At 45.9% G+C, this 15,468-nt stretch overlaps 1 protein-coding gene across 2 annotated transcripts in view; it reads right to left on the bottom strand.

Moving 5' to 3' along the window:
• Positions 1 to 12,816, bottom strand: part of RASSF9 (Ras association domain family member 9) — a 267,358-nt gene extending 254,542 nt beyond the window's left edge. The window contains exon 1 of one of the 2 annotated variants that reach the window (XM_069629322.1): positions 12,645 to 12,816. Coding sequence is in view for 1 of the 2 variants with exons in the window: in XM_069629321.1 (XP_069485422.1) it covers positions 10,924 to 10,970 (47 nt within the window). In the remaining variant the exon portion in view is untranslated. Of the gene's footprint in view, positions 1 to 10,923; positions 11,327 to 12,644 lie in introns of those variants that run through there. The other variant, XM_069629321.1, reaches the window with a different exon arrangement.
• Positions 12,817 to 15,468: the final 2,652 nt, after the last annotated feature.

Genomic DNA, 15,468 nt, shown 5'->3' with positions numbered 1-15,468 from the left:
TTTTTGCATTTTGGACTACCCCAAAGGATCGAGTCAGACCGAGGTAACCACTTCACTAGTGAATTAATGACAAAGATGTGGGAGATACTTGGGGTCAAAAGGAAGCTACACATTGCTTACCGCTAGCCTCTAGTGGTCCAGTAGAGAGATACAATAAAACAATTGTGAGCATATTAAAAAAGTTTGTGGCAGATTCTGGGCCAAGTTGGGATATTCGATTACCTCTTGTCCTAATGGCCATCAGATCTACCTCTTCATCTGCAACTAAAATGTCATAGTTGAGCTGATGACTGGACGCAGGATGGTGCTTCCCCAGCATCTTCTCTACAGAACCCAAGAGCAGACATTTATCAATGCCTCCACAACTCATGAGTATGTTGAAAATCTAAGAAAACACCTTCAACATGCTTTTGCCTATTCTCAGCGAAATCTAGAGAGATCTGCAGACAGCATGAAGACCCACTATGACTTAAAGACTACTAGAAAAGAATACAATGTAGTAGACCGGGTCTACTTATACAATTTCCAAAGGAACCGGCCAAACAGCGCAAATTTTTGCCTAGCTGGAGTGGACCTTTTGAAATTGTAGACAAAATCTCACCAGTCACCTACAAAATATGCATCCCCAAAGGCAGTTTGGCAGAGGGGGAAGATAAGTGGGTCCATATTAACCAACTGAAGTGTTTCCATCCTAGGCACGCTCTGCAGCAACTGGAGGAGTCTTCTGGGACCCCAGAGGGGGTCACTCCAGCTCCCTAGAAATTCCCACTATAAAATATTCCATATATAGTCAATAACTTACAAATAGAAAAATGTGTCATGATTTGTCAAAATGTATGTGTCCGCCCCACTATATTAATAGTAGTGGGGAAATGTCTAAAAATATGTTTTTGCTTTGTCATCATAGAATTGGAAACCATGGAGACTAAAACCAAGGAGTACCACCCAGGGACCGGGAGGAAAGATCCAAGGGGCCCTGGGTATCGCTCAATACTCACATCAGGACTGGGCAAGGAGAACTGGTCGATCCACCCCTGGTGGAGGAAAAGATGATGAACTTTGCCATTTTTGGAACCAAAAGAAGAGAGACTGAACATCCCAATCTTGCGACTTCCCATTCATGAACGTTCAACGCCAAATCGCAAGGGAAATGCAAATTTGGGTGTCAACAGAAACCAACTGCCAAAGGAAGTAAAGCCTGGGAGTGCTCTGGACTAGCCCAACCTTGGAGGCGGGACTAGACAAATCTGTGTATCTTAAACTCCAAGGAAATACATTTTTGGAAAAAGACTCATAGACACTGTGTAAAACTTGGAAAAATCTGTATTTTATAGGTTGCTAATATGAAAATGCTGCTCACAGTTTGAAACTACTCTGAACCCTGTGCGATATTCAGAGACTGGACCACTAAAATGTTGATGTTGTAGCAATTGTGATAATGCTAAGAATATGAACATTTACAGGATTATGCCCAGATGTCATGTGCATGTATGTGGAAAAATGTGTACAGATCTGACACTGGCTAACCAACTAAAAGCGCGAGAAACTGTCAATGTCAATTTTTAACCGAAACTCTCAAGAAGATGGGACTTAGACGGATACGTGCTCTGTTAAATCTGTGATGTGAATATGTATAGCCAGTTGGTGATATTGTAAGTATGCTTTATATGAAAAATAGGTTTTCTGTGTAGAAACAAAGGGGAGGTTTTTCCCTGGATTGTAAATTGCAGCATCACTATGACACTAGATTTCCTTCTCAAATCAGGAGAGGAGAAATACTCTGACCAATCTGATTCCTAGAGGGCGGGCTTAGTCTTAGTATAATCAGCCTACCCACCCCTTTAGGAAATACATAAATAGGGACTGTTTAGGACCTAGAGACACACACACATTCACCCATCAACTGATTTACTGGCGAAGCGCTCTGCAGGCGAACCCAGATCCAAGACTCCAGAACTCTGAAAGCAGAAGGCCCAATTCCAAAGCTGAACCCTTCTCAGCTTGGCCTTTAAAATCTTGCAACCTGATTTTAACCCCATACTTCCAAGCAGAACCCCACAAAAAGAACAGCCGGGCGTGCTGTTTCTGCTTTCTTGCCAAGAACTCTTGCTAGAACCCAGAGATCAAAACCAGTAGAGCAGAGCTGTAACCCAGAACCAACCAGTCAGATCCAGAACCAGAGGCTGTGCAGTGTTCAGAGTGCCGTGCTGAGTGCAGAACTGGGTGCCTGAATCCTGTCAGGTGGGCTAGCAGATTCCCGTCCAAACCCTTTGAGCATATCTTTGATGGGCCCATTCCAAACCATAGTTGTGAGTATCTAGCATAGAATTGCCCATAGCCAATCTCTTATCCTTAAGTAATCCTATCAACCCATTCTAACATATCCAAAACTGCATTATAGAATCTCTTTTGTCTTTTATTGAATCTTTCCCTCACCCATATAGTCCTTTGATAATTGTAGTGATAATATCATCTTGAAGAAAGGCAAGCGTCTCAGCAGATAGAAACCATCCTGGGGCCTCACTGGATTCGTATCTGTGCTGTCGTGTAGCTTGTGGCTTCATAGACTCCTTAGTGTCAAAAAATCATTGTTTGTAATATTCAAAAGCGCATCTTTCATTTGAAAATCTTGACTCTTTTTGAGAAAAATCGACCTCTACTACAACCTCTGTAACTTTTGAACCGTACCTGCTAGAAACTAAATTTTAAGTCAGATCGAAGCTAGCATCCTCAGCCTTCAAGGGAACCTAAAACTGCTTTCCCTTTAGTTTTCCCACAATCGCGCGCTGAAAAGTTTGCCGCAAATCTGCATTTGGCTCAACTTCATCACATGTAAAATAGCTATTCTTTGCATCTGACCTCAGAATTCAGTTTCCAATCCACTAGTCATTCAATCCTCATTGCTAGTGTTTACCTGGAGCTATCCAAAGTAGCTCCCACTAGTTTTGAATCCAAGTTAGAGAATGAAATCCATTTTTCAGTGATTTTTCCCATTCATCCAAACCGCATTCAAAAGCATTTGACCTGTTTTGAAATCATTCCTGTTTCTCTCTGCTTGCTGGGGGGAATTGGGATTGAAACTGCAATTGTTGAGTGTATATTCCTGAAACCTGTTTCTCTCCTTCCATCTCCCTGTTGCATATCGGGGGGATTGAGTAGTATCAGGGGGAAAGAGTGATTACATTGCATTTGATTGAACACACAAAAGTATGATTTCTATGCTGCATTAATTTCATATCATTGCATTTGACTGAATCCAGACAAAGTTTTACTCTATGCTACATTATTATTCTCATCCATACTCCTACTGATTAAAGAGATTGTTGATTGTGATATCACCCATTGGTGATTATTGTATAAATATTAATAGTGTGATATCTAGATATTGTTCAAATTCATAAAATAAATCTTTTAACTTTGCAAAACAACCTACTTCTTGGTTCATTGAAACCAGGGGGGATTCAAAGAGAGGGGCGTGATATAAGGGTACATCATTCAGAAATAAAAGAACTTTAGACATAAAAATATATAATTAAGGGTTCCAGCTGGGCATCACACACTAGGCATTGACTTAAGTGGAGTGCTGGGTTAAAATCACTTACATCTGTGAGGGAGCAAAAAGAAAGAAGCAACCAGCAAGGTATTGGAGGCAAAACCATGGACTGATTTAAAGACATGGAGTCAGAACTTAAAGAGTGAGCAATTTTGCCTGGAGAGCCACATAGCATGGTGTTGGACTGATGATGTGGGAGAGGAACTGAAAAGGCTACAGGGGGTGTGTGGCAAAACTAGGAACTCTGTTATAGTCCAGTAGTAGAAGGGAAGATTACCCCTACGTTGAACAGCTTAATCCAGTATGTGAAGGCCAAGCCCATGGTTAACTGATAAGAGTGTAAGGCATTGGTTAAAGACAACCCCAAGAGTGGTGGCGTGGGGTGGGCAGTATGAAAGCAGAGGTGTGAGTTTGCTTAGCATTGGATGGTTGGAGAATGTTGACGTCCATCTTGGAAGAGTTTAATGGCAGGCAGAATAGTGTCATCCAGTGCCAGATGGTGTAGAGGTAGCCAGGCACCTATGCTAAAATTGTAGGGGGGAAGAAGGGAAGAATTCAATGATCTGGGTATCACCGAAAAGTGGTGGTAATGAAAACCAAAGGGTGAACTAAGTGGATGCATAGAAGAGGTGTGAAAGGTGAAAGGGAGTGGGCCTAGGACTGTTCCATGAGGACACCGATTAGAAATGTGTGTAGAGAGGTGGTATGTGTTAGAGGCCCAAGAGATGAAGATGGGGTGGCCAGAAAGACAGACCACCCAGTCAAGTGTGGCATCCTTGAAGCTAAGGAAGGAGAGAGTTTGGGTGAGGGAGGGATCATTTATAGTGTTGAAGGCTGTGGAGAGCTCACATAGAAAGAGGATGGTTCAGAGATGAGAATCATGAGCAGTGGTTAGAAAGTTATAGACGTGTGTGAGAGCCATTTCACTGGCGAGTTTGCTCTGAAATCCAAATTCAAGTGGGTTGCATAGTGTGTACACCTCAAAGTGGTTGAAGATGCAGTTAAAATACCTTGTGTAAGTATTCAAGAATGGTGGATCAGGAATAAATAGGTCTGTTGAATAATGGATTGTTGGTGAATTACGTGAATTTCTTCGGTATGGGTGCAGTGGGTTTCTCTGACATGGCAAAACACTGCTATAATTAGAGCCCTGGTTTTACTGAAGGAAACATCACTATGAATAAACAGCATGGGCTACTTTTCATATAAGGTCATTTGCAAATACAGCTGCAATTTTGTAAGATGTTGCTGTTGTATATGTGCCAAAAAGTGAATAATTGAAATGTCACTAAACCTGAGACTTCCAAGAGTAAGTGGGTCAAATTGATTGCTTGGTTATTTAAGATCCTCAAGATGCTTATCTGCTACACGCAATGTGTGTTACATGTGCAGAAGTTGGGTCACAAAGCTAAGTTATGCGTGCAAATTTACTTTAAATTGCAAAATGTATGTTGGCACAATACGTACTTGTTTCAGAAGAAGTAAAGGGAACACAAAGTAATGTAGTGCATTTTCCCAAACTGCACTGTAAGTGCACAAATTGCCATTGATAGATATGTCTGTAGTATATGATTTGATTATTATTTGAATTTCACAGGAAACTGAGGCAAAACTTTTCAAAAGGTCAGAACTATGCCACCTCGATCATCTTCCATCCCGCAAGAACTTATCCCATCAACATAGTTATAAAGATCTTGGACTTGCTGCCAATTGTGGCCCGCCACTAAGGATGGGTGGGCGCTACCCTCTCACCTGAGAGGTACCACCCGCCCAAGTGGCAGGCAGCACAGTCCACCCATGTTCTTTACTTGGAGGGGCCACTCTGCTGCCTGCGTCTGAGCCGGGGCACATCGCCCACTAAAATATGATATGGCATTTATAATGCGCCTATACACAAGTGTTTCAAGGCACGGCGAGGCAAGGGAGGGGGAACAGAGGGAAGACCGAGACAACGATCTTGCTAGGCTAGGTGACATTGAGATTGCGCAAGGGAAGGGGGAAGAGGAAAAGTCGGGGGGCAAGGGAGAGGCACAGTGCAGTACATGGGATTGAAAGTAAAAAATAAATAGAATAAATAAAAGCAATATGCAGAAAGTGCAGCCAGCTGGTGGCAAGTGCTGCTAGGGGCTGTAGGGATAAAGCAAACAGTCCCCACGTTTTGGAGGTTGACAGGGGGACAGTGCAGGTGTGCAACTGGCGGGAGAGGGGACCTGGGCCCGAGATAAGAGGGTGGCCAGGTGACCAGTGCAGTTTCAGTTTCAGTCAGGAGTTCAGCAGGGGAGAGAAGGGGAGAAAGCAGAAGCAAAGAGGAAGGTTTTGGGGTGCTTCTGGAACTGGAGATGGTTCTCCTCAAGTTTCAGGGAGGCAGGGAAACTGTTCCAGAGGGAGGCCCCAGCCGAAGAAAGAGATCTACCACCAACTCGTTGCTTGGTGAAGCGACTGACCCTGAGGGATTGGAGGCGGATGAGTGAAGAGCTTGAGAAGGAAGATATTTAAGAAGAGAGAGTTGAAGGAATTGAATCCCCAGGCCCCAGAAGGATTTGTGGACAATGCAGGTGGTTTTGAACTTAATCGTCACAGCCACTGGGAGCCAGTGCAGAGATTTCAGTCCTGGAGAGATACGATCCCTGGGCTTGAGGCCAAGGACAAGTCTTGCAGACAGATTTAGAAAGAGGTTGCTACAGTAGTCCAGCCTGGAGAGAACCAGAGCTCTGGAGACAGTGAGCTTCTGGGGGAGGGAGAGGAAAAGAAGAATACCTCTGAGGAGGTGCAGCTGGTAATGTGACTTCTTAGAGACATCAGAGATGTGAGGAGAGAAGGAGAGTGTGGAGCCAAAGAGGACCCTGAGGTTTTTAGCCTCAAAGGTGGGAGCAGGAGGAGGGCCAAGAGGCGGGCCATAGAGTGACAGGAAAGGAGGGAGATGGTTTGCCGATGAGGAGAATCTCAGTCTTACTGGCATTAAGGCAGAGATCATTGGCAGCACATCACTTGTGGATAGCAGACAGACAGTCGGAGATGAGAGAAGGAGGAGAAGAGGCTAAAGGGAGCCTGAAAATGAGTTGAGTGTCATCCACATAGCACTAAAAGTTGGGCCAGAGAGTGGCAATGTGCTGGGCAAGAAGTGCCAGGTATTTGTTCAAGAGCCAGGGAGAGAGGTTAGACCCCTAGGGAACAACACAGGTAGAGATAAAGAGAGAGGAGCGGAAGGACCGAAGTTGGACCTGGGAGGGTCGATCAGAGAGGAAAGAGGTCAGCCAGCCAGGGCCTGATCGTTGATACCCAGGTTATCATGGAGATGGTTGAGCGGGGTGGCATGGTTGACCGTAGCAAAGACAGAAGAGAGATTAAGTAAGATGAGGACACAGGGGGTGTTGGAATTGAGGTTGGAGAGAAGGTCTTCATGGATGTTCAGGAAAGGATTTTCTGTGCTTCTGGCAGCTCTAAAGCCAGACTGATGATCATGGAGACAATCAACAGATTGAGTGTGAAGATTAAGCTGGGAGATGGCCAGCTTTACCAGGAGCTTGCCCATGAAAGGAGTGAAAGAGATGGGGCGATAGTTAGCTGGGTAGGACAGGTCGGCAGAGGGTTTCTTAAGAAGAGGGTGCACACAGGAGTGCTTCAGGGGGGAAGGGAAGACCCCAGTGGCAAAGGATTTTTTTTGTGGAGCACTAAGGCAATAAATGTAGTGCTTAATAATAAGAGGCTGCGGGGTGGCGGAAGACTGGCCACAACGCCTTTCATTATTGTGCTAACACTGTAGACATGCTGACTGACAGGAGAGAAGTCTTCTCCTATCAGTTAGCATGTCTACAGGTGAGGGACATCCGGTTCTCCAAGATGATGTGAGGCATCCAAAGGGTGCAAGCAGATACGGTAAGTGTTTTTTTTTTAATGTAATATGTATGTGTATATGTGCACGTCTATTTTGGTGTGTTTGTTTTCATGAATGTGTGCATGCAAGGAGTGGTTTGAATGATTTGTGAATGAAAGTGTTGTATGTGTTCTTGTGTGTGTGTGTGTGTGTGTCGGCCTCCATCCCCAAACTTAGTGGCTGAGCTCATTGGGGCCCCTACATTTAGGGATGGGGCTGCTGTTTGAGCATGGTATTGAGTTTTCTTTACCCTTGATGCACAGTACTATGCATTAAAAGGTAAAGAAAACATATGTGTTATTTGAAGTGTTAGTACATGGCTAGACTGGCCTATCCTGAATGTAGGCCAATCTAGCCATGTAATAACAATTTTGTTTGCTTTCTCCTTGATGCACACTGTGTATTAAGGGTAAGCAAACATGATGGGTCGCATTATGTGAACAGTCTAGCCACGTAAAATGTTTGCTTTACCCTTGATGCAGAGTAACTCTGCATCAATGATAAATCAGAAATGTTAAGTGAAGTGCAAATAGCGTGGCTAGACTGGCCTGCATTCAATGTAGGCCAGTCTAGCAATGTAATAATCCTTCTCATCTTTGCTTTATCTTTGATGCCAAGTAAAGAATGCCATGCCACATTATGCAGTATATGCAGACTGGCACTACTCGTGTCAGTCTGCATATACTTTCTTAATGTGACATGGCATGTTTTGCTTGGATTGAAGTCTATAGCAAACATTATACTTGTTATAATGTGAATTGACTGGCCTACATTATTAGTGCCAGTCTGAATTTACTTTCTTATTGTGACATGACATGTTTTACTGGCCTACATTAATGATGCCAGTCTATATATACTTTCCTACTGTGGCAAGGCATGTGTACTTGAACTCCAGAGTAAGGCAAAAATAAGTTTATTTACATGGCTATCCTGGCCTTTGGTGTCAGTGTTCATTTACCTTCTTATTGTGGAAGGGCAATGTGTTACTTTTTACTTGGTACCAAGGGTAAAGCAAACATGAGAGTTATGATGCTGCTAGACTGGCTTACATTGGTGGCCCCAGTCTGATCATATAGTCATTTTGTGTCATGGTATTTTTGTACTTTTTGTACTTTGCACTAATGGTCAAATCAAACGTAAGTGTGATGAGGTGGTAAACTGGTCTATATCGGTACAGTCAGTCTGCATACGCTTTCATTCTGTGGCATGGCATTTTTTATGGTGCTACTGGCAAATGGTGATGCAGCCTGCATAAACATGTATAAGCACAGTCAACATTATATACTGGCATATGCAGTGGGCAAAAGCATCAAGAAAATGTGTTGGAAAATGGTCCTGCACAGTGTTGGAGACTTGCATCTATTCTTGTTTTTTTTTCATGTACTACCATACAAATCGGATTGCAAACACTCTGGGGTTTTTTCCCAATTTTTCACAGAAAGTGCTGAAAAATGCACTGTTTTACCCATTATTTTTAAAATGTTATCAGGGGCGAACTCTCTCCCCCTGAACCACTCTTGTTTGGTTCAGGTTCGAGCTCTCTACTCAGTCGATCCCACATATTAAGCACAGACATGTATGCCCCCTAGTTCAAAACTTCGCCAGCTGCCACTTTTTGCTGCCTAATAAACAACGAATGGGTTTAAATCTATTGTTTAGAATCCATAAAGTAATCCATGCCCAGGCACTACACCACTTCTCCGAAGGTCTATCAGTTTACCAGCCAAAGTGTGGGCCATTTCCCGTGACCTGTTGGCTCGGCACCGATCAAAATACGCTAGTTATCACGGAAGATGCTTCCATCAACAAGTCTCCTGGCAAGACCGTGCAAGATTCTGGAGCACTCCCAAGACGCGCTTGCAGCTCTCGGCATATCTTACATTTGTCCCTGGGCCTTCTTCTTTCCATACCACCCTTTTCCCTAGTAGTTCTGTAAAGTGACTATTAGGCGTGATACAAAAACACCAAATAAAATGCATGCAATAAAATAAAGACTCCAGGAGACCTGGAGGGAACAATTATTAACCCCGATTTGTAAAGAGTACACAGTAACATTCAGTGCAAAGGAGTGCTGCTTCTGCATTGAGTGCTAAAGCCACGAAATGCTTATGGATTTACAACAGAGTAGCATATCACGTATTGGTGTTTACTTAATCCGGGTTTGGATGACCCGACTCCAACAAGACGTGCCCTGCTTGGGCATATATGGTGAACCATTCTTTATCGCAATTTTCTCTGTGTCTACCCATTGCTTTGCTTAACATGTTTAAGTGAATTCCTTACAAGTGTTTCTTCTTAATTGAACTTGAGGATGTTCCCTACGTGGGACTTGTGCCTGTGACCGAAATTTGCATTTTTGTAAACATTCACAAACATGTGCCCCTGTAATTAGAGCCAGTGCAATTTGCTGAAGGAGTTCAGGGAAGTATTGTAGATTGGCCAACGTCAATAATGTCGCGGGCGCAAAGAATGCCTGTTGCACTCTGCTTTTATTTTACTTTTCCGGGCCTTATTTGCACCAGTGGTACGTTTCTGTAAGACAGCCGCCGGTGTGAAACCTTCCAAAAATAGCTTTTTTAAAAAAAAATGAATCGGCCCATAATTTTTAGTCATTCTCTCTGTCTAGGCAGGCCAGACATTGCAAGAGTTTGAGGGAAAGTACTAACAAGCTCACGGTTTAAAATAAAATCGAAAAGCATGGGTAAGAAAGTCACTACTGAGAAATGCGTCATTTCAATTAATGTAGGGTTTAAGTAAATTCAACGATTAACGATTAGCGTAGGAAAGAACACTGCGGTAAACATAAATGTATTCATTTTTTGGGAAAATCGATAAATCCTCTCCCAGCAGAGACCTGTCTCCAAAATGCACAGAACAACCTCACCCTGCACTCTTTTCCACCAGACCTCTTAGGAAATGCACACAGGCGTTATCAGGGTGGATTTCCTGCACCATCAGGTTGAACAGTTCTGCGCTGTACTCTGAGAAAGACAGGAACACGTAGAGAGAGTTGACTTACTCTTCTGAGTACCATGTCCCAGCCTGGGGTGCGGTTGCTTTTTCTGCAAGGGGGGGGGGGGTTCCGTGGGTGAAAGAGTATAGGCAAGCGCCGGCATGCCAACCCTGTGAAAACGCACATATGAAACTTAACAGTTTGTTCTGTTCGAGGTCCCGAAAGCGAAAGTCTTTTTACAACTATAAACGCTTCAAACACCTTCGTTTGGACACAGTGCCATGCATTCATCGTCAACAAATCGTTTTCAAAGGGATATAGAGCAGTGCACAGTGGGGTAGGGGGCGTTGGGGCCATGCTATGCGCACGGGGTTGTTAGGTGAAAAATACCCATTGTTTAAAACAATCACAAATGTGCTTCCGTGGCGAGTGCTTCCGTAGCGATTGTAGAGTGTCCATAGATTCTTGATAATTCATGAAAGGATTTACTGTCCACCCTTGAAAGTGGCAACTTTGGAGCTGGGCAAACCAGGGGTGCCTTACCTGTGCTTGCGTCGTGCCTTTAACAGATTCTTCCCAAAGGGAGACATGGCGGTGGGCGCCAAGTAAACAGCATCCGTCGCGGTGACAGAATGCCGCCCGTCCCCCCTTTCTCAGGGCATGTCTGCGTGCGGCTCCAGCTTGTCGGTGGCAGCGGGTGAGGCGAGCAAGTGCTCGGAAGTAACAGGTTGGGCAACAAGGGAGGCTGTAACTCCGAGCAGCCAGCGCCGTGGTTCGGTGCCTCCGCGCCGCTCTTCTGGAGGCCTGCCCAACTTCAACCTCACTGGAATAGGCAGTAGGCAGCAACAAAAAAAAGCAACTATTGTGATCTGTCTTTTATTGACATTCCTAACCTTTCAGCCCGGGCAGGGCTTTGCAGGAGTCAACGCAGTTACTTTGTTTGATGGCTTAAATGGCGTTTAGCAGCTGCCTGGCTGCCACCCAGTGAGTTTCTTGTGGGCATGCCAGAGGGAGTGGCAGGGGAGGGTGATTTAAATATTAAGGTGGGTAGTTATGTTGTGCTATGTTCCCAGGGATTCTTTCGCACATAGGTTTAGGCAAAGTGCGCATCGGTGGCTTTACAAGCGGGCGGGTTACCCAGCGAATTCAACTCTTGTCTTAGACATGAGGCCATGACCATCCTCCAACCACCCACAAGGCCTTTTCCCGGAAACCCAACTCAACTTTCATCTTTGCCATCTGTATATAGCCCTAGGCTCAGAAGTGTAAGGAATGCTGCATGATGGCTCTACAAAACACGACATTCATGCGGGATGGCAACCTGGCTTAAGAATTGCTGTGTGCACCCGCAGTTCACAGGTACAAATCCAACAGGGCGGACTCCGCCTTTCATCATTCTGGAGTTATTACACGCGATGCTATTAAATTAGGTACTAGCAACATATCGTTGCTTAGCGCGTTAGATGTGGGAGCATTTGGACATGAAGTGCTTCTAATGACGTAACGTACTGATATGAAGGGAATATACAATCACCACGCTGCCGTATACACCCCTAGGGCAAGGAAGGGCGTTTTGTGGACTCGTGCCTCAGTATTAAAACACCCCATAACTATGTGTTCCCTTTTATCTAATAGCCACAGCGAAGGACATCACAAGAAGCAGGGCAGACTGTAGTTTCTGAAATGAAGGATATTCCAACATGTACAATTAGAGTTAGCACACATGATTGCATGCTTTTGCGGAAAGCTCAGCAGGTTTAGAATTACTGTAATACCATAGAATTACGGTACTGTCTAAAGCTCAGCTATCATTGTTTAGACTCGATGGGAAGCAATGTCGCCAGACACTTTTACCAAACTTTAATTCACTTGTGTGTTTTTTCCATAACGTTGCAGTCAGCGTTGCAACATTGCCTTACATGGGATGTCTAGAACATAGGGTCACCCCGTTTGCATCGGAAATCAGGAACATTACATGTTTAAAACAGAAGTGACAGAGTTCGAAGTCTTGCCGTGGGCTCGGTTTGACATTGAAGCGGCGTAGCACCTACGATTTGCATTACACATTTAACAATGGATGCATTATCCGCCGATGGGAAGGGAAACACGCACTGTTTACGCCACATCCCATATCCCACGAACTTGTACGTATACTTAATGAGGCAGGATAGCCCTCGGGCTTCAGGTAACATTACACTACACAACGGTTTAGCAAGCCTTCCTGCCAACACAGCCGGCTCCAGCACTTTCTCCGTGTTCGTTACCTGCTACTTCCGGGACTAATGGTGCGTGCGTTTTTTGTACCGCAGGGAAGGGGCACTTGCTACTCGTTCAGACATTTTCCACGTTGCTTCTCCATCCGCTATAATTCACTCTGCTGTTCAGCTTCAAAACTCAAGCCTGGCCACAGCGACCGTAGAGAGTCACACACCAAAACCCCCGAATGGCGTCCACAGGGATAGGTGACTTATTAATGACGGGCCGCTGGATGCCGCGCATATTTCAGCAGGGAATCAACCGTCCCACGCCACAAATCCCCCGAGCTGGAACAAAGAGGTGGAGTGGAACCTCTTACAGCAACTTCGGAGATTTTCAAACAGGGGAGGCATACAACAAAACAGAAAAAAACAGCACTGCAGGATAATACCGGGATCAAAGAAAATTCCGATGTAATAAGAAGTTGTTCCTGCACGGCCCAAAACATTATGAACTGTGCAAGGAGCATGTTGCCGCTAAAGAAAGGAGCCAGCCGGTGCAGGGTAGCAGTGCTCTAAAGCAGTACAGAACTAAGCAAACATTAAGGTCATCTGTCAGGAATCAGCCAGGAATGCTGCCTTTTATCCCCTGATAAAGTCCCAAGCTATTTTACGCGTTATTGATAAGGAATGGGTAACGTGTGTTTAGCCTATGAGATTGCCCAAGCAAAGAACATTGAGGAATGTGACAACAGTATTGAATTATTTCTCACAACCTACACTTGTCTTGCATTATAAATCATACGGTTATCGATGCCAAGATGTTAGTTCATTTTCCTGATTTGCAGTACACCTAAAGCACTTATATTTCACAATAGTTTCTGTGGCACTCAGAAAACTAGATAACTAAACAAGCATATTAAAATGTGTTTGTTAGTAGTCGCTGTTAAAAACGCCCAACTGCACTGAATCAGAGCTACACAATTGCAAAATACATCATAGTGAGTTTGAAAGTCCCAGAGCCTAATTCATAGAAGTAGTGCTAAGTCCCGGCAAATTACTTAGCACCATAAACGGTTCTGCGCCTACATTACGCGTGTAAAAAATTTTGCACAGTCTGCGGATTCATGGATTCTAAAGTGCAAAGTAACCCGCTGCAAAGAGAACAAGTTGCACCTGGAAGGCCTACAATACGCCTCACACAAACAAAAAAAGAGCAAGAAAAACCTTTGTGTCAGCCTTTGCACCAACATCCAGCACCCAGGTGATACTGCGTACTGGCTCCCGTAACTCAAGGCAGCAACCCAGCGATACTGCGAACTGTGCCCCATAACTGAAGTCATCACTGCGGCGATGCTGCATACTATTCCCCGTGACTGAAGTCAGCACCCTGGCAAAACAGTAGACCGTCACCCCTAACTCCATGTGCAGCACCCCAGTGATATTGTGTTCTGTCGCCTGAAACTCAAAGGCAGCACCCCGGCGATACTGCATGCTATCCCCAGTAACTAAAGCCAGCACCCTGGCAAAAAAAAAGTGGGCCGTCACCCCTAACTGCAAGCAGCGACACAGCTTACTGTCCTTGTTACTCAAGGAAGCACCGCAGCAATACTGCGTACAATCTGCCATAACTCAAGCCAGCATCCCAGCAAAACAGCGGACCATCACCTCTAACTCCAAGAGGCAACCCTAACTCCAAGCGGAAACTAAACTACGTACCATCAACCCTAAGTTCAAGTGGCACCACCATCCCTTGCAAGGCAGGCCAGCAACCCTGCAAAACTGGGACCGTCACCCCTAGTTTCAAGGCACCTAAACTGCGGGCCTACACTCCTAAGTCATAGCAGCCCCCTTAACTTATGACACCACCCACCCCCTCACTGCTGCCCCAAACCCCAGGCACCCCCCTCAAGTCCTGACACCACGCCACCACCCACCACCCCCACTCAGCTCCGCCTCAACCCCCATGCAGCCCCCTCTAGGCCTTACACCACCCACAACATGCACTCACCACTGCCCCAAACCCCAGGGAGCCCCATCAAGTCCTCACAACCCCTACCACCCCCACTCACCTCTGCCCCAACCCCCAGGCAGCCCCCTCAAGTCCTGACACCCCCTCATCCCCACCTCAACCCCAGGCAACCCCCCCAATTCCTGACACCACCCACCCCGTCAACTCCACCGCAAATCCCAGGCCGCCCCCTCACGTGCTGACACCACTCGCCACCTCCACCCCAACCCACAAACAGCTCCCTTAAGTCCTGCCACCCCCTCACGTTCACCCAATCCCCAGGAAGCCCCCTCATTTCCTGACAGCACCCACTTCCCACTCATCTTCGCCCCAACTCAACCCCAGACTGCCCCCTCAAGTCCTGATTCCAGCGACTCCCCCAACTTTGCTCCAACCTCCAGGCAGCCCTCTCAAGTCCTGACACCACCCACCAAACCCAATGACATCCGAACCAACCCCCAGACATCCCCCTCAGGTACTCACACCACCCATCCCACTCACCTCAGCCCCAACCCCAGGCAGACCCCTCAAGTCTTGACACCACTCACCACCCCCACTCACCACCGCCCCAAACCCCAGGCTGCCCACTCAAGTACTGACACCACCAACCACACCCACTACACTCCGCCCCAGCCCACAAGCAGCCCCCCTAAGTCCTTACACCACCCACCCCATCACCTCTCCCCCAAATCACAGGCAGCACCCTCAAGTCCTGACACCAACCACCACCCCCACTCACCTCCAGCCCAAACCCCAGACAGACCCCTCAAGTTCTGAGACCACCCACACTCACCACTGCCCTAACCCCCAGGCAGCCCTTCAAGTCCTCACACCACCCACCACCCCTACTCATCACTGCCCCAACCCACAGGCAGTCCCCTT

Source organism: Ambystoma mexicanum, chromosome 12 (genome assembly GCF_040938575.1).
Source record: "Ambystoma mexicanum isolate Mex_15411 chromosome 12, UKY_AmexF1_1, whole genome shotgun sequence".
Taxonomy (NCBI): domain Eukaryota; kingdom Metazoa; phylum Chordata; class Amphibia; order Caudata; family Ambystomatidae; genus Ambystoma; species Ambystoma mexicanum.
This window is presented reverse-complemented; position numbering and strand designations above follow the sequence as displayed.